Source organism: Xyrauchen texanus, chromosome 46, assembly GCF_025860055.1.
Source record: "Xyrauchen texanus isolate HMW12.3.18 chromosome 46, RBS_HiC_50CHRs, whole genome shotgun sequence".
NCBI classification, from domain to species: domain Eukaryota; kingdom Metazoa; phylum Chordata; class Actinopteri; order Cypriniformes; family Catostomidae; genus Xyrauchen; species Xyrauchen texanus.
This window is the reverse complement of record NC_068321.1, coordinates 18,636,566-18,661,591: the sequence shown is the minus strand read 5'-3', so window position 1 is coordinate 18,661,591 and position 25,026 is coordinate 18,636,566. Positions and strand designations below refer to the sequence as shown.

The following is a 25,026-nucleotide window of genomic DNA, read 5'->3' as shown; positions in this document are numbered from 1 at the left end:
GTAATAAAATGGGTTTTATTTTTCCAAAGGAGGGAACTGGGAAGAGGATGATGGCAGACAGTAAAGAGGTTGTGGTTTCTTTCTAAATTCCTTCTTAATTTCTTGTAGCTGTAAGATGTTTTGTGCGTCTATATAAATATATATATATAACTTGAGAGGTACCCTGAACGCAGGTCCATCTAACATTAATGTTGAAGGGAACGTTAGTTTTCACAAAATGGTAAGTGTAATGTGTAGATAGCTAGATGTCAGATTCCCAGCTTGTTAGTGTGGTACTGCAAGGGCCATCCACTACTCATCAGCCTCTACATGAATTAATTATGTAGATGAAATGCAGGCTCAGAGAGGAAGCCAGTCAGGCCCTAGGACCCTTGGGGCTGGGAAAGCACAGCAGTTGCAGCAGAATATGGCCAGGTTAGGAAATCAAATGTACATTAAGATTCTTATTACACTGAAATGTTTGATTCTGATTTGTCAGTCGCAACATTATATGACCGAAAATGGTCGTCGTCAGTAGCAAGGCTTTATAATGACCGCTCATCCGGCCCTTTTTTCATGTCTCTTATCACACTTCGGATGGATGCGCTCTCGTTTTATTCAAACGCAGCTAGTGTCATCTTTCCTCTCATATATATATGTACAATTATATTTTTGTATACGTACAAAACATCTTACAGCTACAAGAAATTAAGGAGGAATTTAGAAAGAATCCATAACCTCTTTACTGTCTGCCATCATCCGCTTTCTGTCTGTCCTTGTCCAACGACAGCCAATCAGGAGAGATTCGACGAGATGCAGGCAATCAATACAGGATTTGTTCGGCAGTCCTTGGGCCCCGCCCCTGAGTGTCAAACCGACTTGTGTGCGTCTGCTGAGCGTGTGCCGAATATAACTCGCTAGTGCCTTCAACAAGGGGCGTGGCCATGACATAAAACAAATGCGCATTATAGTGCCTTCTTTCCGCGGGCTTTTCATAACAGCGACAGCAAACTGATGGAACAGCCATGGAGAATCTAAGACAAAATAGGGAAATCGGTAAATGTTTTTGTTGATGCAAATTTTGAATTAGGAGAACGCCTACACTACACGTCACATTTTTACGCTGTACTGAAACCCCTGGAAATAAGTGACTGCCCAAGTGAATTACAAAAGTGTGAGCACCATGACACAGCTCGCACGTAAAATGTAAACCTGCATAACTTGCAAATCCCAAACTCGAGCACAAAAAAGTATGATTGTGCACACAAATTAACAACTCGCGAGCAGAAATAACAAAACCGCGAGTCATGATAGGTCTCACGCGCGCAGATATGCCCACACGGCAGTCACTTAAGTGAGACCTATCATGACTCGCGGTTTTGTTATTTCTGCTCGCGAGTTGTTAATTTGTGTGCACAATCATACTTTTTGTGCTCGAGTTTGGGATTTGCAAGTTCTGCAGGTTTACATTTTACGTGCGAGCTGTGTCATGGTGCTCACACTTTTGTAGTTCACTTGCGCGCTGTGTTTATGCGCTTGCGCTGTTTTGTTTTTAACGCTATACATTCAGAGCGTACGCTGTAAGGTATGGAGTCAATTCCATGCCACATATATTTGCAAAAATATAAAGTATTGCAAAATAAAATAAAGTTTTGCAAAAGAAAAAAGGTTTTGCAAAAGAAAAAAGTATTGAGCAACATTTCTTTTCTCCATTTTGAACGGAATGGTGCAGATGAGTCCATTGTAGGTCTTGGCTTTGAAACTTTTTTTGTATCAGAAATAAATTAGAATGCACAAACTTTTCATTATCATGCAGCCATTTCCCACAGCACCATTGATATAGACCACATTCTGTCATTATGACAGTTTTTCATCTTCATTGTATGTTTTAGGTGCCAGAATAAAATAATTTAAGATTCTTTTCATTTTATTATAATTATAAATAATATATCTGATATAATATGTAAAAAGAAAAGAAAATTATTTGGTTTTCACAGCTACATACTTCAGGGATACTGAGACTGAAAGACAACACTCTGTTTAACAGAGAAACTTTTTGGAATTCAAACACATTAAATACAAGAACAAAAATGCACTCGCAGAAGTAAGCATGGATGCTATATTGTTTTGTGATGCCTAAACATACTTTGTGAGTTTCCGACTATAGATAAACTGTAGCAATTACCTTATTTTACGTACAACATTGTTTTGGGCTTTTAACATATTGTTAACCCAGGGTAATTTTTAACCCTGGGGGATCTTGTTCCATGTTTCACACTGTTTATACTTTACCCTGGTTTTATAATTCAAACTGTATACCTTTGTCATGGGCTCAAAGCAGTGCTAACCCCATTTTAAAATTGTATGTGTGAAACGTTAAACCCAGGGTTAAAAACAACCAGGGTTAAGCTTAGCATGAAAAGACCAAGGGGTACCAAGAGGGTCAGAAATACCTTTTACACCAAACGGACAGAGCACAAACTTTGATATGAATCGAATTTCATGGTCCATCTCCATTCTAACTTCAAGAAGGAACTGCCCCAGATAGTACTGTATATCCACTTTGCTTTGGTTTCAGATAAACTTCGAAAAACAGATCTTGATTTTGGATCCAGACAAGCTGTAGGCTCTCCTTTCTAACTGACGTGTTGTTTTCCGTTATTAATGCATTGGACATTGTGCTTCGCATCAATTCAAAACCAAGCTTTGCACTAGTAACAATAAATAAAAAACGACTTTTAAAAGTCACATCAAACTTTTTTTTTAGTTATTAAACTAGTTTGTAAGGCTTTACACCAGTCAGTAATACTTGAGTCATAAGAGGTGAAAGTAGTTGCGCTGTTGCCAATATCAGTTTTGTAAACACTCAAGGTGTTTTTTGATTTTAACATTTGTCTAAAATAGACATCGACAATATAATATCAATATGACTCGTTACAAAGAGGCTTAGAACCACCATCATGCGACACCTCATATAGTATGTGGTAATGCAAAAAGTGAAATATATCAAAGGTCATTCAAGGAAGATATCTTCTGTCGGACAGGAATATTCCATATGGTTTTTGTAGAATTGCTGAAAAGCTTTCCTATATGAAAAAAAACAAAACAAGTGTTAGATACTATCCTGACTGATGCAAATGCAATTTATATGCACTTAAATCATAGTTTAAAATTGATTTAGGCATCCTGATGTCATGATGAACTAATGTAGGAAGTTCTAGAATTGGTTTTAAACCTAGACACTTTTGTTATGTTCATACTTATCTGACAATGTATTATGCATTCAGAAAAGTACTTAGTAACAGAACCTGACTCTGGCGCACTCCAACATAATTATGATTCTGACCAATCAGCAAAAAGATTCTGCCTTTTTGACAAATAAGCAAAAGCATTCTGCCTTTTTGACCTATCAGCAAAAACACAGCTTTTTTGGCCAATCAGCAAAAAGATCCTTAAGTACATGATGAAGTACATGGAGCACTCACCCTACAGACTCAGCCAGGTTTGAGGTGGTATCATCTGAGAAGAACACATGACAGGCGAATCTCTGGGAAGCTGGATGTTTTGTAATTAGTCCAAAATACCTGAAAGACACATAAGAAGTATTTGTATTTATTCAATATTCTTGCCAGTAACATGGGCCTATTTCATCTGGTGTCAGTCATATGTTAATGTTCTCATTATTCTGTGTAGGGGACATTCTGTTTGGTAAAAATAGGGTTATTGAATTTACAGGAGGGGGGCAACTGTTCTATACTCACTTGTTGTTCTTCGGATGACATCCACAGAAAGAGATGTTTTTCAACTGAAAAAAGTGAAAGCACTTCTCACCCTGTTAAAAAATGAAATGAAAAAAAAAAAGAATGCTTTAATCAGTACTAAAAGAGCGAAAAACATTATTGTAAGCTGCTAAAACATGATGTGAGTACATTGTGAAGTCGTGTCAGTATGTGCGATTAACTCAACCCTGTTATTTGCATCACTGAACTCACTCACAAATTCACTCATAGGGTTATGGCTGCAGATTATTATTCAATCTTAAGACGCTTCATTGCATAACGGTGGAACTGTAAATACTGCGTCACTGAACACAGTTGAGAGGAAAATGAACTTAGATGGCAATGGGAGTCATTTAAAGATGAAGTCATGAGAGTTGAATCTGTCTTCTGTACAATATTAGATAACAAAAATGAGATTCACGTCAATATTTACAAAAACAGAAATGCATCATTTATGCCCAGTCTTAATATTTTACATAAAATATTAATATCACAATTGTTTGAAGATGTATTTATTACCTTTTGATTTTGCTTAAGGATTAATTTAGTAATTTCTGATTTACATTTAGTTTTTTAAATTGTGTGCTCTTATTTTGTATTGTTTTAGCCTAGCATTGTACAGCACTTTGGCTCAACAACTGTTTTTTATTTTTTTAAATGTGCTTTATAAATAAATTACTTTTTAAGATGGAAAACATTGTTTCATTTTATTATCACAATAAAGTGAACACAGGGTGAATTTTAAATAATTGTATTACTGTGGTTTGAGCAAATGTTGCCAATTTGCCATTTTCCATGGTGCTATGCACTGGCTTCTAAAATAAAGAAGACAAGAAGCAAGAAGCATAAAGAAGCAATTTATAAAGAAATGTGTCAGGTGGTTATTTTTTTGAATGACAGAGTTAATGGAGGTGAGACAGGAAATGACAGGGGAGAAGAGTGGGAATGGGATCGGGAAACGACCTCACAAGCTGGGACTCAAACTCGGGTCACCTGCAATGCAACAGCACCACATGTCATGAGCACAGCCTAGGCAATGGCTAGCAATTTAATCAATTTATTTAGTCTTTTTTAATATCCCTTTAACTAACAAATGCCATTTCCTTAATGATATCATCCTCCAGGAAGTGACATTTTGATTGGAAACACCGGCACAAACATCAGTAAGTATTAGCAATGGATTTGATTCGTTCTTTGATGTTTTGCGCTATTAGATGGTTTCCATCCTGTTTGATAGAATCACAGAACTATATATGACAAAATCAAAATTTCAGAAGATGGTTAAAATTAGATTTAAAAAATCTAAATCTAAATTAGCCTCATGTAAGCTACGTAACTCGCAATCCTTCACTGAACAATGGCTAACTCATTATTTCCATCCTGTTAGTTACTATCCTTTTGAGCATCCTTTTAATTTTCTTGCCATTGTGTAAATAATCAAGTTATACTGTAATTAATAAAGTTGAAGTGCATGAGTAGAACCAAAGCATATTTATGAAAATCTGAAAACCATGTGTTTGGGGGTAATTTTAAGGAAGAATTTTGTAGCTCCTGAAATATACAAACCCTTCCTGAAGACCGACAGTCATCTTGAACAATGATCTTCACTCCTCTTGTGTTGATTTCCAGAATGCAGGGTGAAGGGGGGCTGAACTGCATCGTCGTTCTCCTGTTTGATGCAATCTGTTGACATAATCAGATCGTATATGAATAACAGATTACATAGAACAACAATATGTCAGTGTAATTACTATGCAAACATATGGTAATTAAAGGAATATTTCAGTTTAGATACAAGTTAAGATCAATCAACAGCATTCATGGCATAATATTGATTACCACAAAAATCTGTTTTGACTTGCCCCTACTTTTCTTAAAAAAAAAAGTACAAATCTGGGTTAGTGAGGTACTTACAATGGAAGTGAAAGTACAATGGACCACACATTTTTTGTGGTAATCAACATTATGCCACTAATGTTGTCGATCGAGCTTAACTTGTATTAAACCCTTAATATTCCTGCACTATTAGAATATAGGTAATGACAAAGATATTGATTACCTTTTGCATTGCGGCACAAAGCACATCATTCCCTTTGTGGTATGGCACTTGAACAGAACCAAGGAATTTGACCCAGAATTTGTCCATCCAATCACCTTTGACCTCTGAATAAAGTAATACACATAAGAAGTTATTACTCCTCAAAGTACAAGATTCAAAAACCCAAATATTTAAAATACAACAGTATAGTGAGAGAAGGGGTTACCTTTAACGTGTTCATCCTTTGTCACCTTGATGGCGTAGAATGCAGGGAAGATGCCTCTGGATCCTGTGCGCATGTTGTAGGCCTCGCACCATAGATCCTCGGCCTGCACCTCTACCAGCAAGGGGTCGTCAGTCTCCAACTCCAACTCATCCTCATGCCGAGGAATAAACCTGTAAAGAAACCAACAAACAAGAATTCTAGTAGAATGCAGTCGGATTGGGAGATCCCCAAAAGAGTGACATAGGATACCACATGTTAGCAGAGTGTGACTTCGAAAAAACTATTGCTGTGTTCTAACCAGGCACATCGTGATATGTTTCCAGAGTAATTTGTCTGCCCAATCTGAAAGCAAAAATGCTGTGCAATTCTGTAGATATTGGAACTAAGTAACTTGAATCTTTATTGTGGCATGCCTGGTTAGGACACAGAGTATACATTAGCAAAGCTGGATATGTCCTATTACTCTATCATGTGTTAGTTCTTGTGTGCAGGTGTGTTGCTGTAGTAAATTACCCCAAATATTCTCTGAATATTTCAATATTACTTGTCAGTCAATTGGTTATTAATTTACTTGCTTAATTAGCTGTTCATCATTTATTTTGTATGGTTTTAAATGTACCTGAACACTGCTCTGTGGCTTTGTTCTCTTTCCTCTCCATTAATAACACAGGAGAAGAGTCCAAACTCTGCACCTGAGAGTGAGAAAAAAGTTCATATCACATTTAAAACACTGAAGGTAAGTAAGTGTCAATGAGTGTGTATGCAGAATCTTACTCTGATCATGCTTAATAACCCGACAATGTGTAAAGTAATGCAAATGCCTTCTTTTATCGCAGAAAGGTAATACATGCCTAGGTTTTGCCCAATAATCCAATTTTGCTCTGCATGTAAACATCTAGACTTGTATTCTGGTGGCTTATTCAATGTGTGCATGTATGTTTATGTTATGACGTAAAAAAAAATCATTTCAAATGTCATGTTAATTTCTGAAAGTTATCAGTGTATTTTGCATATAAATACTAATTTTGGAAGGATCTGACTTTAGCAGACCCCTTATCGAGGAAAAGTCTTGATGGTTACATGCAGGGAAGGAGTGCCACAAGGTTCCATTCTTGGACCTTTGCCATTCTGTTTGGGCTCCACCACTAAAACCCATAAAAACTGAATGTTAATGGATCTTTTAACTTTGAACAAAGAGTCAAGATCTGCCACTCACCAGAGAAGCGCGACCTTCCATTTACAAAGACATTCATGAACTTGCGGGAGCAGGGCATGTCTGAAGTGGTGTCAGTGGTTGAGTCGGCAGACAAACAGGAAGTGTCTCTCCTCATGCCTGTTGCGCCCGACTCTTCCGCCTCCTCATCCACTACCTGATCCTCCTCGTCCTCATCAATGGCAGACTCGTAGACGGTATTGTCACTGTCACTATCGTAACCTTTGTAGCAGTCTTTGATGCTCACTAACTCAAGCTTAGCATGTTCGTCCACCACCAGGGTGTACTTAACTGAGTCATACGTAAGTCCTGAGGCATCCGTGCTGACGGCCGCCGTCCTTAAGGTTCCTTTGTCATCCTTCGCTGCTTTCGGTTTGTGGGTTTCAGCCCACTTACTATTGTCCCCTGTGTCGCTGAGGCTGACAGTCCTACAAGGGGGCGTGGGTGGGTATACCTCATCTTCTTCACTAATGGAAGGGTTTGCACCACCTGCCAATGGGTAATAGTGCAGGGGAGGCAGCTCCGTGTCCGAACTGATAGACATGCGATTGCTGTCGCTGCTTTGTGACAGAAAAGGTCGCTCCTGTTCGCCATTAACCGGTGTGAGGTGGATCTCCTCCGTGGCATTTCCTTCTGATATATGATAGTCCTTGTTTCTCTCGACTGACTGGTGACACGTTCCACCATTCTCCACAGGGTACTGCACTTGTTCCCGAAAACCATTTACAGTGTGATAATGGGCTTTTTCCTTGCAAATGGTACCGATGTCAAAGACACCCTCTATTAGGGTGACTTCCCCAGATTTGTCCCTCATAACTGCCTGTGTGCAGGGTGCCACCACAGTGGGGTTGTTCAAAGACTCGGATAACTTGTCCTGTTGCTTGTTGTGAAAGGCTGCGGCTTTGTTCGTGGAGGAGGTAGGGCCGCGTGGTTTGGCGTCAGCCCTGGCCTGCACTTTGTCCCCATTGGTGCTACTAACTTGCTCAGGTTTGGGCACCAGATCCCCTATTTCACATACACAGAAGATTATGTATTAGGCAGTAAGCCTAATGGAGAAAAACATCCGAAGAGGATTATGGAATAAAATGTCAACTAATACCACTTAAAATTCCTATGATCCTATGATGAATTCACTCAGCATAGAAAGCAATGCAAAAACCAACGTTACCTGTATAATAATAAGTGTGTCTATGTATTTACCAAATGTAGCTACGTAGTCCTTTGTTTTTTGGAATTGATTCTTCTTAAAGCTTCCAAGTGAAATTTCTGTGCCACTAGTGGCACCAAATGGAATTGAAAAAATAATGACTGTTTCCAAGCAACAACCCCCATCTCCAGTTGTTGGGATAAACTGACAGTTCTGCCCAAAACTCAGAGCAAATGTTGTTATGTCGGTCACCTCAAACAGAGCAATGCTTTGATAGCGTCACAGAGCCACAGTGTTTACACTGTTTTGAGCAAGCAACCTACGGATGGTTAATAATTGTCTGCATATTGGACAGGAGCTTGAAAAGGAGAAATTATTTGTTTAAATTACAAAAATAAACTTAAAACAACATATAACCTTTCTTCATAGTGCTAGCTGTGTATTCAGACACAAGTTACATCCAATGAACTCTTAAGGGTAAGTGGATTGACGCAAATCCCATTAAGTTAATAACAGCATGTAAACACATTTTCATTTCTTCGAACAGAATACTACAAAAACACTAACAATGAAACAGCACATTTGAGGTTCTGCAAGCTTGTTTGTCACCAGTTCAAACTGACTTCATTCTAGCAAGGAGCAATTAACATTAAAGATTTAACATCATCATTAATGTAATGTTTTGTTGATCAGTAAAATGTCAAGTACAATAACAAGATGACTAACAGCTGTTTCATAACTGCATTTATCAGTGCAGCTCATCCACTGTATTTCCTTCATTTATCTCAAGCTAATTTCTCTAATGCATAGAACTGAGTTTAAAAAATGACTTGTTTTACACATTCTCAGCATGTGGCACGTAGCCATGACTCACCCTTAATATGCGGTGATGAGGAATGGGTTTTCTTTTCTTTTCTCCGATCCTTCTCACCAAATGAATTGTTATTTATTGTGTCCTGTAATTAAAGTGGAGAGTTAAGTTAGTTCTGAGAAATGGTCTATCATCATTTGTTTGCAGATGCCACTTGGTTTTATATTTTGATATCTACTGCATTGACATTTGTGAAATTTTAAAGGGATAGTTCACCCAAAAATGAAACTCTGAAGCTCCAAAAAGTGCATCAAGTCAGCACAAAAGTAATCCATATGACTCACATGGTTTAATCGATGTCTTCTGAAGCGATCAAATCGGTTTTGGGTTAAAGTAGACCAAAATGTAAAAAACGTTCACAATAAATCTTGACATCAGCAGTCTCCTTGCCGATGATTATAACACCATCAAGCGCTCTGCGCTTGAGTCTAGCAATAGAAAGTGTAATATGAGCTTGAAATCATGATAGGCAAGGAGACTGCTGATGTCAAGATTTATTGTGGAAAATGAGTTACATTTTGGTCTATTTTCAACCAAAACCGATTAGATCGCTTCAGAAGACATCAAGTAAAACATTTGAGACATATGGATTACTTTTATGCTGCCTTTATGTGCTTTTTGGAGCATCAAAGTTTTGACTACCATTCACTTGTATTGTGTGGACCTACAGAGCTGAGATATTCTTAGTTTTTGTTTTTGTTAACATTCTCAGCATCACCAGCACCCCTCAAGATGCTTTCTGTCATAAACACACACCTAACGGCAATCCGTAAATGGGAGTTACCAGAAAAGAAATTTACTGCTCTTTCACGTCGCTGACTCACCAGTTGTCCACGCTGCTATGATGCACCGTTAATACTGACACTCCTAGGTTGCCATAGCAACACACCCATTGATGATTCAGGAATTGGCATGTGTGAGTGTATGCGTAAGTGTGGGGGTAGAAAACAGTAGTGTTTGTGACGGAGGAAGATACAGATGGCTTATATGATGCTCCTATACAGTGCATCCAAAAACGGACGCAGAAAAAGGAAACAGATGGGAGTAACTCTATGCTGACAGTTTGTCGTGATCTTATTTAATAATCTGTTTCTAAGAAGAGAAGTCTGTCTCAGTCTATTACTGTTGGCCCTAATAATATCAGACTAGCAATTAAATAATCCTTTTTCTCCGCAGGAAAAATCTAAGCCATCCAACTGCCATCCAATCGTTAACGAGATGGAGCAAATCTGACACTTTTCCTCATAATTCTTAATTTTCTCTATAAAAGAAGAGAGTTCTGCTTTACAGATATAGAAATAACTGTCAAAAAGTCAAAATTGACACTATTTAGTGTTTTAATGCAAGTCCCTGGTGTTTGTGAACAAATAATTGGTGCACGTTATTCTAAGCAAAGAAAAAATGTAATCTTCAATCTTTGATCGAAATCTATTAACTTGCTCGTCCTCTGAAACTACTTTCCATTTTGACTGACATCACAAATACCTCTTACCCATCAACTCCACTTAACTGGGTCCATTCTGGTATGTAATGCCCACTTTTCGCAATCCAATCAAGTCCTGTCCTACAATATTTTTGTCAAAAAGCCAGTTTCACTCAAAAATACTGCAGTAAAAAGTACAAAGGACGATTCAGACTGCTGAGAGGATTATTGGTTGCCCCCTGCCCTCCCTTCAAGAACTGTACACATCCAGAATGAGGAAAAGGGCTGGAAAAATCACTCTGGACCCCACTCATCCAGCCCACTACCATTTTGAACTGTTGCCTCCCGGACGGCGCTACAGAGCACTGAGCACCAGAACCGTCAGGCACAGGAACAGTTCTTTCCCTCAGGCTATCCATCTCATGAATAATTTAAATGGGCCCATTGAGCAATAATTATGTGCAATACACAGTTTAGTCTATTTAGATTTATTTCTATTTCCATATATACTTATATTTTCTATTCACTTTTTATTTGTATTTTTGTCTTGTTGCTGTATTGTTGGGTCACTGGAATCTTCTGTCACCAAGACATATTCCTTGTATGTGTAAGCATACTTGGCAGTAAAGCTCATTCTGATTCTCTAAAATAGGTTGCACATGAGTTCCACATTGACTTTAAGTGTGCCAAACAATATGCTGGCCTCGAGCTTGCTAGCTAAAATATTTTCGTGCCAAATACATTTCAGATTCACTTTTTCACTGTAACCAATATCTCAGTTCACGTTCATTGGAAAAGCTCTTCCTCTGCTAATTCCTCAAATGCCCTTTGACCAGTGCTGCAGACGAGGAGAGATCTGACGAGCCAAGATTACGAGATTAAAGACACCGAAGCACATTTACAGTCATCCACCATCTTCCTTAGTCGCAAAGAAGTCTGTTGACCAGGATATCATTTGGTGTGCTGAAATGCTCAAACATTTGAAAGCAAAAGGCTTGTTTTTACACTAACATTGTAAACTGACAAGTTTTGCCCTTTCTTCAAGTCGATTTTGTCTCCAGGGCAACATATTTATTCAACCGAATGGAAACACCTGCATGTATCAGGTGACTTTTGGTACAGGACGTTTGACTAGCTGCCAGCTGTAATGCTATATACATAAGGTGCTAAATATTATTATGCAACTACTGCAGTACAGGCTGGATAAATGGTATGGGGTTGACCTAACTCAACATAGGTTAAAGGCATAGTTCACCTAATAATTAAATGTATCATTTACTCACCCTCTTGTAGTTTGAAACCTGTATTTTTAACCCAAATTACAGTGTGAATGAGATTTGAGAGCTGCGATTTTCAGTGAATAACAAAAAAATGTGTTCTGATCCACACTCAAAGCCATCGTATGGCTTCTGAAGACTTGGAATATAGCACGTAAATCATATGGAAATATTTTATGGTGCATTTTCGTCCATTTTACAGCTTGACACTGCCTGGTCACCATCTGATTGCATTTTACATTCAGAAAAGTGTAGCATGTACATTCTGCTTTTGTGTTTCACAAAAGAAAGAATGGCATGAGGGTGAGAAAATATGAGAGAATGTTCATTTTTGGGTGAACTATTCCTTTAAACTGCTTTGCATTGAAAATACAAATTATATTGTGCCCTACAGGATACATGTGCGCTTTTATTATTTAAAAAAACTCCACAAAATCATTATTTGTAATCTTTATAACTAGAAAGGCCTGTATAAAGTACCAAAAATGGACATTTGACAGAAATGACAGCACGCAGCATAATACACTATTTCTAAGTTTCTAATACTAAGTTTCAGTTGGAAGTTTTCTCAGGAGATTGCACAGTGCTGGGCAATTACTTAAATCATTCAGTTCCTGCTCTAGTAGAGCGCCAGTTGCCTCTTTACCCATGATGGACCACAAAAAAACCAAAAAGACAACCTGGCTACTCATGATTTACATTAAAGCACTCCAAAAATCAATGCAGAGCTCATTAAAAGCAATAGTTAGAAACATACTCCATTTATAAAGTCTGTGATGTCATTGGATGACTATTAAAAATATTTATGTTCAAAGGTTTTTGGAAAGGACGACATTTAGGACATCTAATAATAAGCACATTCAAGTTTAAGGCCTAAAACAGGTTTTCGTCAGATGAAATATAATTTTAATCTCAAATAATTTATAATATATACTATACGTCAACCAATATAGGTCAATATATGGCTGGTACTGATAACGTTAGAGTACGGTTGCAAAAATGGCAATAGCAATATGTAATTTGTCAAATTATGTAATAGCAAATTAGATGCACGGAATGGATGGATGGATGGATCAGCAAGTTATCTTCCTCTTTCTAGACCTAAAATGTAAATCTATTCCAAACACATTACAGAGAACAGGTCCCTTTCAAACAACTGTCACCACACATGACATCCAACAAAAGCAGTGCTTTTAATCCCATCTCGTTATGTCTTTTAGGAATCGTCCCATTAGAGTGCTGCCCCCTGCTGTTTGACCCCCACAGGTCAACAGTAATGATCCACTCCCTCTCTTTTATGTCGGATCACATTACACACGGAGGGCGAACAGCAGTAGCAGGTTCCCAGAGTGGGAGCTCACAAACAGGAAACGTCATCAGCATCACCGGCCGGGAGTATCAAAAACAACCGTCGCTACAAGCCACAGATTAGCACGGGCAAAAAACATGACAATACACCGAAAATACACCCCATATCATATTCACAATAAAGGCACTCATGAGGACATGAGTGGTTGAGATCTGGTGTAGGGCGCACACCATGAAGGTAAATTCCTGTTTGTGCTGTATGGAAATCATTACAGCGTATGGTCATTTTACTGTGAAAAGATTTCAAAAGGCCTGTCAATTTGCATGTAGGTCGCCATTTGCCTTAGATGTGATCAACAAGCAACTTTTGGACCCAAAAGGCCTTGATACCAGCAATCAAAATCATCCATCTCACCTGAGTCCTTGGCACTTGGGGGAAAAGATTCAGGGTGGTTGGTCTCTTGGGCCGGTAGGTATCCATGGCGACAGCAGGGATGAAATCCTTCAGTTTAGGCTGGGTGACAGGCAGCCCTGCTCCCTGTTCCTCCTTGTGGTTGTCATCGACAGGATCGAGGCGCCTCTGGTCCTCCTCTTCTTCCTGGATTCCTCCCTCTGCATCAATCAGGTCCAAGTGGAGCATCTCCGTCTGCAAATCCACCACCCCCCTCCTCTGACCGCTCCTCGGCGTGCCATTGGCTGGCTGCGTCATGTGATCCTGGGAAGAGCAGGCAGCAGAGCTTTAGAGTCAAGCTGCAGTCAGATGCAGTCAGCCAATCAGAGGTGAGTGATGACATCAGCCTGTGGCTGCTGTGAGGAAAGCTAATTCAATCTCAGAGAACAAAATAAGGCGTGCCAGGAGAGCCAGGCAAAATAAACACCCAAAAATGTGTGTTGGGTATTAATAACATGTTCATTATAGGGATAGTCCGTTCAAAAATTAAAATTCTATCATCAGTTACTCACTCTCATGTCGTTACAAACCTGTATTACGTATTTTCATCTGTAAAACACAAAAGGAGGTGGTATGAATAATGTTATGGACTGGACAATCTAAGTCACCATTCACTTTCACTGTATGGAGAAAAGATGCAATGAAAGTAAAAGGTGGCCAATGTCCCACCCTTCTCTCCGTTGTCTTCCTCAGAAAAAAAGAAAGCCATACCAATTTAAAAAAACACGAGGATGCAGTGGCGTAGATTCTGGGGGGATGGGGAAGGTAACAAATCTGTGAGGGTGATTAATGAAGTATTTTTGGATAAACTAGCCATTTAAAGAACATCTATGTAATGATGTTTAGATGCATAATTTTTAATGAGAAACAAGAGAAAATAATGACCAAGAACATGATATAGAAGGAAGATCTTACACTACAACGCTGTTTGCCAATGAACTAGCAACAACATTTCGTAAAATCTTAAAATGATGGATGTTTGTTTTGGTTGCGGTCAGACATTGTGGTGTCCAAGATAAACTGTAAAAAGTCAGAAGTGATTGGGTCTGACTTGGCATTAATGTCCATGACTAAGCTGCCAATTTACTTTGGCTCTGAACACCATGGCCTCTTTTAACCTTAATATTGCACACTGAATTGCTAGTATTCTCTATAAGTTAAGAGTGTAAAACAGGACTTCACTGCCAGAGAAAACGGATGGATTTCTCAGCGTTTGACCAAGAAACATATTTTTGCTGTGTGGCTCACTCTGTACTGTCAAATGATCTTTCATTCAGTTTGGGGCCGTAAGCCTGTGGGTCTACAAAGATGAGTTACTGTTTGGTTACAGGCTGGATGGATGCACAGTGACTAGAGTACAAACAAATATATCCAGACGACATGTCAATCAAGGTGGGGATATCCCAGTGACATCTATTGTTCTTTAATGAAGCTAATTCGGATTACTACTTCCTAAACCTAATCTTGCTGCTAACCCTAATCTTAAAAGACACCTTTGGGAATTATAATTAAGATTTTAATTAAGACATGTTGTAGTCCCCATTGTAGGATTCATGAAGCTGCTTTCCTCATGGGGACCACAGGACAACTGGTCCCTTCAATGATAAACAAATAACATCGCACACACCTGAAAAACACGTGGTGGTTTCATATGAAACAGATAATTATCAAACATAATTTACAGTAAAATTATATGCAAAATATTTTCTGTATTTCATGCCAAAACAGTGGCATTAAATCTGTCTATGCCAAATCTATGCTTGAGTTAAGCATTACTTAAGCATGACTTCTGAGCTACATATCAGATAATGCAGTGCTAGAGAGCTGTATGTTCCATACCTGGATTGTAGCCCACTGGAGATTAGCTAAAGGCTCTGAGCAGATGATGTTAAACCCTTATAGGTATGTCCAGGTGGCACCCTGGCATCCATCCCAAAATTAGAGCAAAACCTGCATCACAATCCTTATGTACTTATATGCTTAGAGACAATAAATTGGTGAGTAAGACGCTGACTACACCCCTTGGAGTCGTGAGTTCGAATGACTCCAGCCAGGTCACCTAAGCAACCAAATTGGCTTGGTGGGGTGCATGGTGACTTGTGCGTGGATGCCGCGGAGAATAGCGTGAATCCTCCACATGCACTATATCTCTGCGGTAACGCACTCAGAAAGCCACGTGATAAGATGAACAGATGAACCGATTCATCCTCCACCACTCGGATTGAGGCGAGTCACTTCGCCACCACGAGGACTTAGAGCACATTGGGAATTCCAAATTGGGGAGAAAAAGGGGGGAAAATCCCCCCCAAAAAAGAATATAAAGTGAGCATGAGAGTAATCCAGTGGATTAATAAATGTCTTCTGAAGCGATCCAGTTGGTTTTGGGTGAGAACAGACCAAAATGTAAGTTATTTATATTGTACATCTTGCCATTGCAGTCGCTAGGTTTTACACTTCCTAGTGCTTGACTCATGTGCAGAACGCTAGATGGCGCTATAGGAAGTGTAATCCAGCTTGAAATCACAATAGCCAAGGAGACTGCTGTCAAGATGTACAGTGAATGTTCTCACCCAAAACCAACTGGATCGCTTCAGAAGACATTTATTAAACCACTGGATTACTTTTATGCTGCCTTTATATTCTTTTTTGAGCTTTTGGAGATCTGGTCACCATTCATTTGCATTGTATGGACCTACAGAGCTGAGATCTTCTTCTAAAAATCTTTGTTTGTGTTCAGCAGAAGACAGTCATACACATCTGGGATGGCATGAGGGTGAGTACATGATGAGAGAATTTTCATTTCTGGGTGAACTTACACCTTAAGTTAAAAGACATTATTTCACAGACTCAATAGAAAAAAAATTATGGTAAAAATTTTCATTGAAAATAATAGCCTATATTTAAGCATAAAGTTAATATAGTTAACCCTTGTGTGCTGTTCGGGCTGTTTTCAGCCACTAAGGTGTGCTTTTGAGTCGTTTTTTGGCCATAACTTTCTCTGTGTTTCAGCTAATGGAATGATTTTTGGTGACAAATCTTATTTTCACACATATTTTAGGAAAATGCTTTGAAAATTTTCAAAAACTCAACAGTACACTGTGGGCAAATTCACTACCCTTTGGTTATGTTCGTGGCTGAAAACAGCCACTACTTTAAACTGCTGTAAAAATGTATCAGATAAATATTTTTTTCCAATTTTTTTTGCATAAATCTATTTATCAACCTCAGTCCTGTTCAAAACTACTAAATTTTTTTAAAAAATTCAGGATTTTAACTCTTTAGTTGCCAAATTCATAAATGATGTCACTGATTTGGGGGGGAAAAAACACAAAATGACGTATTTTCAATATAAAATGTGATTGTGGACTGGATTTTTTTTTTACCTTTTATCACAGTCTTGGACATGTCAAAGATTAGAAACAACATTGGTTTCGATGCATTGTTAGTTTTTGTGCAGCATCAGATTTTAACTTTTTCTCCCTCATTTACTGTTCGTGGCTGTTTTTGCTTCATTGACTTCCATTATAACCACATTTTTTGATTGCAAAAGCCATGACACCATATACGTCATGCATTTTTGATTGTTTGTGGTTTTCCCTGTTGGGAAGAAGTAAAATTTGTAATTTTTACTGTTGATAACCACGTGGCACCATTAACCCTTTAGATAGGCCTGTGCAAAAAAAAGGTAGTTTCTGGCTTTTACATGGAGTTATATGGCATATAATAGCATATTAAAGTGTGTGTGTGGGTGTGTGTTGGTGTGTGTATGTGTGTGTGTGTGTGTGTGTGTGTGTGAGAGAGAGAGAGAGTGTGAGAACTCACCTTGTTATTTTTTAGTATTTTTGAAGCTGCACATGACAATGAGAATAATCATGCAAACATTGTCAAAACACAAACAGTATCTTCTAAATTTATCTCTAACAAGCACATGAATTCAAGAAAAATTAACAGGAATAGGATGCATGTAGTAACAAATGTGTAATGGCACATACCTTGTCTAGATTGTCGACACCTCCCTTGCAGCGGTTGTAATCTGCGATTATCTCTGGCTTCTTTTTTGGTCCCTCTGTCTTTTTTACATGGAGTTATATGGAGTATAATAGCATATTAAAGTGTGTGTGTGGGTGTGTGTTGGTGTGTGTGTGTGTGTGAGAGAGAGAGAGAGAGAGTGTGAGAACTCACCTTGTTGCGTCTGAGAAAATCAAAACATGCACCTCAGCTCTCACAACTACATGGAGTAAACAAAAACAAAGTGCCTTTTGATGGTGAGAAATGCAGAATAATCAAAAACAAAGCAAGTGGATTTAAACACTTGCATGCAAGCCTGCTGGTCATTTGATGGTGAGAAGAGCAGCAAGCAACATGAGAAAGGGCTTGACTTGTAGTGAAGTTTTAGAGATGATAAGGTGTCGACAATCTAGACAAGGTATGTGCCATTACACATTTGTTACTACATGCATCCTATTCCTGTTAATTTTTACTTGAATTCATGTGCTTGTTAGAGATAAATTTAGAAGATACTGTTTGTGTTTTGACAATGTTTGCATGATTATTCTCATTGTCATGTGCAGCTTCAAAAATACTAAAAAATAACAAGGTGAGTTCTCACACTCTCTCTCTCTCTCTCTCTCTCTCTCTCTCACACACACACACACACACACCCACACACACTTTAATATGCTATTATACGCCATATAACTCCATGTAAAAGCCAGAAACTAAGCTTTTTTTTGCACAGGCCTATCTAAAGGGTTAATGGTGCCACGTGGTTATCAACAGTAAAAATGACAAATTTTACCTCTTCCCAACAGGGAAAACCACAAACAATCAAAAATGCGTGACTATATGGTGTCATGGCTTTGCATTCAAAAAATGTGGTTATAATGGAAGTCAATGGGGCAAAAACAGCCACGAACAGTAAATGAGGGAGAAAAAGTTAAAATCTGATGCTGCACAAAAACTAACAATGCATCGAAACCAATGTTGTTTCTAATCTTTGACATGTCCAAGACTGTGATAAAAGGTAAAAAAAAATCCAGTCCACAATCACATTTTATATTGAAAATACGTCATTTTGTGCCCCCCCCAATCAGTGACATCATTTATGAATTTGGCAATTAAAGAGTTAAAATCCTGAATTTTTTTAAAAAATTTAGTAGTTTTGAACAGGACTGAGGTTGATTAATAGATTTATGCAAAAAAAATATTTATCTGATACATTTTTTACAGCAGTTTAAAGTAGTGGCTGTTTTCAGCCACGAACATAACCAAAGGGTAGTGAATTTGAACAATGCACAAGGGTTAAACATAAATGAACATTAACATGTGTTAAATAATAATAATTGTTTACATCTTGTGACTATACTTTTGAAAAGTGAGTATTTTCCAGTTTATGAATTGGCCCCCATTCACTTCCATTGTAAGTGCCTCACTGGAACCCAGATTTTTGCTTTTTTTCTAAATGTATTTTTGTGGTAATCGATATTATGCCACAAATTCTATCAATTAAGCTTAACTTGTATTGAACCCGTAATATTCTTGTTGAATTCATAAAGTTTAAAGCAATTGTTACACATTCCACTTTATTAGTCAGCCCAACCATTTGACACATGGCATGATCTGACATAGAAATCTGCTTAGTAAAGAATGTCTTTATATCTCAAGAATATTGACATTTATGGTAATCTGTAACCTACTTCAAAATGCATGTTTATTGAACTTTAATTGACTTGTAAATATCATTAATATTTGTGAGTTTGCTGAACTTATTATATTGAGTTCATGGAACTTACAATACAGCTTGAATTGTTCAATTGGTACAACTTGTTTGCCTGAAGTTGAGTAAACTTAAAAATGCTTTGCAACTGGTTGCTTTACTCTTTTAAGTTTACTCAACCAGTTCAAGTTTACTCAATCAGTAACTGATATTAGAGTATAAAGGAATTCATGACTTATTTGTAGATCAGTAGGTTGTAGGATTGAAAAACCTACAAAATAAAAAATAAAAAACAAATAGTATGATTTTAGTAATAAGTTTGTTTGGAGTATAAACTTACTTTAGGATCGAGCTCGAGATGGTTGAGGGTGATTCCGTTCTCATCCGTGATTTCTGTCACTTCTGACAGGTCATCGTCCTCATATTCACTTAGACTGATATCATGAGTTAACCTGCAGTGTCAGCACACCCACACCCACATACACAGACATTGACACACACTATGTCATACTTCCACGAGGATATCTCTAAGACAAACATTACACAAGAAAGGGCGCAGCTCGCCTCGAGAGCTGATAACTTCAAGACTGCTGCAATGAAGTAACCCACTAGGTTAATTGTAGGCCTATAGTGATCGTTAAACTTAAGCCTTTTCTGTATTTTGAGACAGTTACACATCTGTGTACTGCAATAGAAGATATTTAATACTAGATTAATAATTGTTATTGGTGCATCACCTCGTTCATCATACAGCCAATGAATTTATGTTGTCATAAAAAAACCACAATGACGCATAAAGTAGACAATCACATAGAACTATAGATAGGGATAATAGTTAATCATCCATAGTGGTTTGGATGTAACATCACACCATGCATATTTAAAAATGTCTTTTAAAGATCTGTCCACTGTAGATATCATGCATCAGAGGGTTAAATCTAAAAACATTTTTTCTGGCCTAATCTTTTTTTTAAAATATTATTAGAAGTTACTCACATTGGGAATCTTTTATAAGAAAGCACAAGTAAACACAATTCTGCTCTTCTCTGTTTGCAAGCTGGCGGCTTTTCAGCCATTGACTGATCAAGTAATTAAGCTAGAAAAAGGTTTAAAGCACTCAAATGTGCTACATTATCACTAATTTGTGTTTATATATGTGCTACTGTGCAGGTTGACACAATGTAGATACTTTTAGCTACTTGTTAGATAATTTAACAATAACAACAAGAAAGAAAACATTTGGTCAACTTAACTTGATCAACAAACTTTAGCTTTTAGTAGTTACGTTTTCTTACTATGCAATATCAGAAGAAAACCTGTGTTACTACTACTTATGGGTCATTGACAAATATGGTTGTCCAAGGTGTTAAAACGAGAAATCTTTGAAAAATCTAGTTTAAAACACTTCTGTCATGTTCTCAGAAATTGTATCTTTGTTTTCATACATTTTTTAAAAACTGAAACAGAACAAATTTTTTACTTTAAAATTGTCACCTTGAACACATGCGAGTGTAACAACTAAATCATGAATTTCCTAAATGTTTTCGAACACATTTTTCAAGATAAAAAATATACATATATATACACAATAATCATATATATATATATATGACATATATATATATATATATATGCTTTTTTAATTTATTTTTTTATACATACTGTATTATGAAATTTTTGAGTCAAAAACATCAAGACGTTTTACACCACATGACTTTTCATAAAATGTCAAAATAAATATCAGACGTTTTTTAAAACTTCATGCTCAGACTTTTTTTTCAGGGTTTAAAGGTGTCCGCTCTGTTTTATGGTTTTTATGATCAACATAAACCTACATGTTGGCAGGCTTTGGGAAGTAACGGAATACAAGTAACGGGATTACATATTTAAAATACAAAATATAAGTAACTGTATTCCACTACAGTTACAATATAATAATTGGTAATTAGAATACAGTTACATTCAAAAAGTATTTTGATTACTGAAGAGATTACGTTGCATTTTATTGTCATTTGTTTAATTTAATATTTAGTCCTTTCAGATGGAAAACATTTATACATATAAATGATGTGATCCAAAGTACATTTGAACAGCGGTGAAACACTTTCTTATTATGTGATACATTTATACGAGCAGACACAGAAGTAGGTTTGAAGTAAGTTTGGAGCAGAAGAAATAGAAATAAACCTTGTGTAAATTGTCAGCTTTACGCTAAGTAAAAATGCTATTTCTGCCATTTTACATGCACATGTTAGCAGGCACGATCATATTTTTTTATCAAAAAAATTCAAGTTGGATCATAATTTATTTTTTTCTAGTAAGACCTTTGATATTAAGGCAAAAATCATATTCTTGATAATAATTTTTGGATTGTTTTCCTGTAAAAATATCAAAAAATCCTTAAAACAAGATCAGTTTAGATGAATCTTGTTTTAGAAACAACACTGCATAAGATATTTAAGTTTTTCAGAGAATGTATTTTTAACATGTGTATTTTGTTTACTGTACTGGCAGAGTTTTTATAGTCAAAACAAGTGAAATAAATCTACCAGTGCTGAAGTAATCCAAAGTATTTAGAATATGTTACTGACCTTGAGTAATCCAACGGAATACATTACAAATTACATTTTACAGCATGTAATCTGTAGTGGAATATTTTTCAAAAGTAACCCTCCCAACCCTGCATGTTGATTACACCCATTACTTTTATTTGGTGGATAAAAGCGTTTTAAAATATTTTACTTCACAATTGTTACACTGCTTATTTTTGAAAGAAATAACAATAAAAGTTTATTCTGCACTAGTCATGCCAACATTTCTTTTTTCATGAATTTCCATTTTTAATGAGACTTTGACTTTTTTTTTACTGTCTCTGGACACCATGTGACTTTTTTAATTTTATTTTAAGCCCCAGAAAAAATATCAATATGACTTTAAAGTCAGAAATTGAAAATATTCTCATCATAGAAGAGGTGAATTCAAGTAAATGTTAATTTAATATTTGATGTATTTTTAATTTAATAGATCTGGACAGAAATGAGCATTACTTCATTGACCCTTAGGACACAGGGCCATAATATCCACCTGTTACCCTTAATGAGGAATCTTGTGAAAAGAATCCACGTTAAGATCATGAATTTATAAATATATATCGATGTAGCCCACTGCAGACACGCATTTTCTGCTCCAGTAACCGAACTAAACCAAGTTTGTGCTGTTTCTATGAAGAATGCTTAAACAGTGGTGTAAAAATTTGTTCTACACACAAAAGCGTTTTATGGGCTGAAAATCGGTTGAATTAAAAACATGTACATGTTTATCTGTACACTCATCATATCTTAATAGCAATATCTTACATTCTGTTCTCTTCTTTTTAATGAAAGATTGAATATTTTCTTGAACTATTCTCTTGGCCATTTTTGAAAGTGGACAAAACTTTTGAAATCGTGCATTACCTTCAGTGCCGTAATTTTCATGTGAACACTATGAAGAACAAGTCAACCCATCGCTAAACTGTGACATATCTGTTTTACAATGTTTTCAGAAAACCGGCATCTTTTCACAGTGGAGAGAGAGCTCGCGCGCTCAAGGTTGCCAGATTGCGGGACTAAAGCGTCACCTGCAAGATGAAATCCAAACTGTACAATTGTCAAGATCTAATTGGGGATTTCACCTATAGAAATCTGGCAACCTCACACACAAATCTGACCGGCTAATCGCCCTTATTTAAAGTCTGTTATTTATCAACTGTAGAAAATTCATAATTAGTTCTAAGTAATACATGACACAATTGATCTAAAGGGGATGGTAAGGGGGATGTTGATTTTACAAGGGGGATGCTTTTTTGATATTTCTTGCTACAAGGATTTCATCCCATCGCGTCCCCCCCCCCTCAACTCGAGCCCTGACCATACTGACATATTAAATTACAAAAATCTTTATCTCTCACTCAGTTGCGGCCATACTCCTGCAATATTTTCTTTCAAACGCACCAAACTAACATTTAAACTGTTAGTTTATCTCATAGACTGATCCAAGGTCAGTTAAACTACTGCGCACAGGCGCATATTAACATTGTAGCCCATACAAATCGCAGGACCCCCATCTCAGAGCACATACACTGATCCAAGGTCAGTTCAGTGCAGCGAAAAAGGCCGTAAAGGGGGCACCGTTGCAAAAGTAGGCTACTACTGTACCATTTCTCCCACTGTTCTTCCACCCAGCTGTCCCCGTTCTCTCTGGAGTCCATGGCCAGGCAGAGCACCATCTGCGGGGCAGGGCGGGGTGGCGATGGACCCTTCTTGGGGATAAATGGAGCCGGCAGTTATGGGAATATTCCTCACCCGTCCGACACTCTAGGTCTGGTTAGAGGTCCTTTAGAGAAACGTCCTTCACAGGGTCCTCATGGGGTTACATCAGCCACGGGAAGCTGGAGTGGCTGTGGATGTCCTCACTTCCCATGGAAACATCATACTGTAAACCCCTGACACTCCTTGCACTGCACTGCGTGTGTCCTTCAATGGAGCCATTAAAGTCAGCAGTGGATGACTGAGAGAGAGAGAGAGAGAGAGAGAGAGAGAGAGAGAGAGAGGCGTAGTCTCCACTTAATGGGTCTGCCACCCCTGTGACTGATGGTCCAGATCAATGCAGCCCAAGTTGCCACCTCCACACTAGAGCAGGCCAGCAGCAGTAGAGCAGAAGTCTTATAGGATCGATGCCATTGATAACACATTAATGTAAACATCTGCAAGGCTGCCTGTGGACATCCGTGATATATAATGTATCATTAGAGTTTATTTGTTCCTTTCTCTCAGCCTTGTTAATTACTGACAGATCTTTATGCATTTCATTAATGGTTGGAATGGACAATTCCGCATTTTGTTTTTTGGAGAAAAAACAAACAAATTCAAACCACAGCATTAAAGAATGTGAAAGTGGAGATTTATAGAAAAAAAGGACTTAAATATTGATCTCACCCACACCTACTATAGGCCTATTGCTTCTGAAGACATATTTAACTAATGGAGTCATATGGATTACTTTTATGCTGCCTTTATATGTTTTTTGGAGCTTCAAAGCTATCACTTGCATTATATGGACATACAGAGCAGAAATATTCTTCTGAAAATCTTTGTGTTCAGCAGAAGAGTCATACACTTATGGGATGGCATGAGGGTGAGTAAATAAAGAATTTACATGTTTGCAAAATCCCTTTAAATAATCACCTATTTCCTATATTGTTATCAAGATATTATTTTTAATTGGCAGTTGAGCAAATGCAGATAATGCCTGCTATTGACTTCTAGGTGATCTGTTTCATTGGAGGGCTCAGCAAAAGATGTGGAGTACAAAGAGAAAGAGATGAGAAGAGAAAAAGAGACAATCAAGATTCTATGGTCATTATGCTCTAAAAGAGCAGACATGAGCAGACCTGTGCAAGAGCTGATAGCACTTCCCTCATTACCGCTGTTCCCACAGAACACCATTCACATCAGCTCTGCATACAGCAGATCTATTACATTACTACAACACCAGTCTGAGATAAAAGCCAGCAAAATGCTGCACAGATCACTCGGCAGATGACTCGTGCAATTGCAG

General features: G+C 37.5%; 1 protein-coding gene across 1 annotated transcript; it reads right to left on the bottom strand.

The window, feature by feature from the left end:
* Positions 1-1,503: 1,503 nt before the first annotated feature.
* LOC127638407 (C-Jun-amino-terminal kinase-interacting protein 1-like) lies at positions 1,504-23,929 on the bottom strand. The gene is made up of 12 exons (XM_052119925.1): positions 23,625-23,929; positions 19,769-19,880; positions 13,677-13,976; positions 9,257-9,338; positions 7,239-8,240; positions 6,642-6,714; positions 6,023-6,192; positions 5,818-5,921; positions 5,325-5,441; positions 3,741-3,811; positions 3,465-3,563; positions 1,504-3,065 (listed from the first exon to the last, which is right to left on the bottom strand). The coding sequence occupies exons 1-12, from the start codon at positions 23,693-23,695 to the stop codon at positions 2,993-2,995; spliced, it is 2,274 nt and encodes a 757-aa protein (XP_051975885.1). The 5' UTR covers positions 23,696-23,929; the 3' UTR covers positions 1,504-2,992.
* Between the last annotated feature and the right edge of the window lie 1,097 nt (positions 23,930-25,026).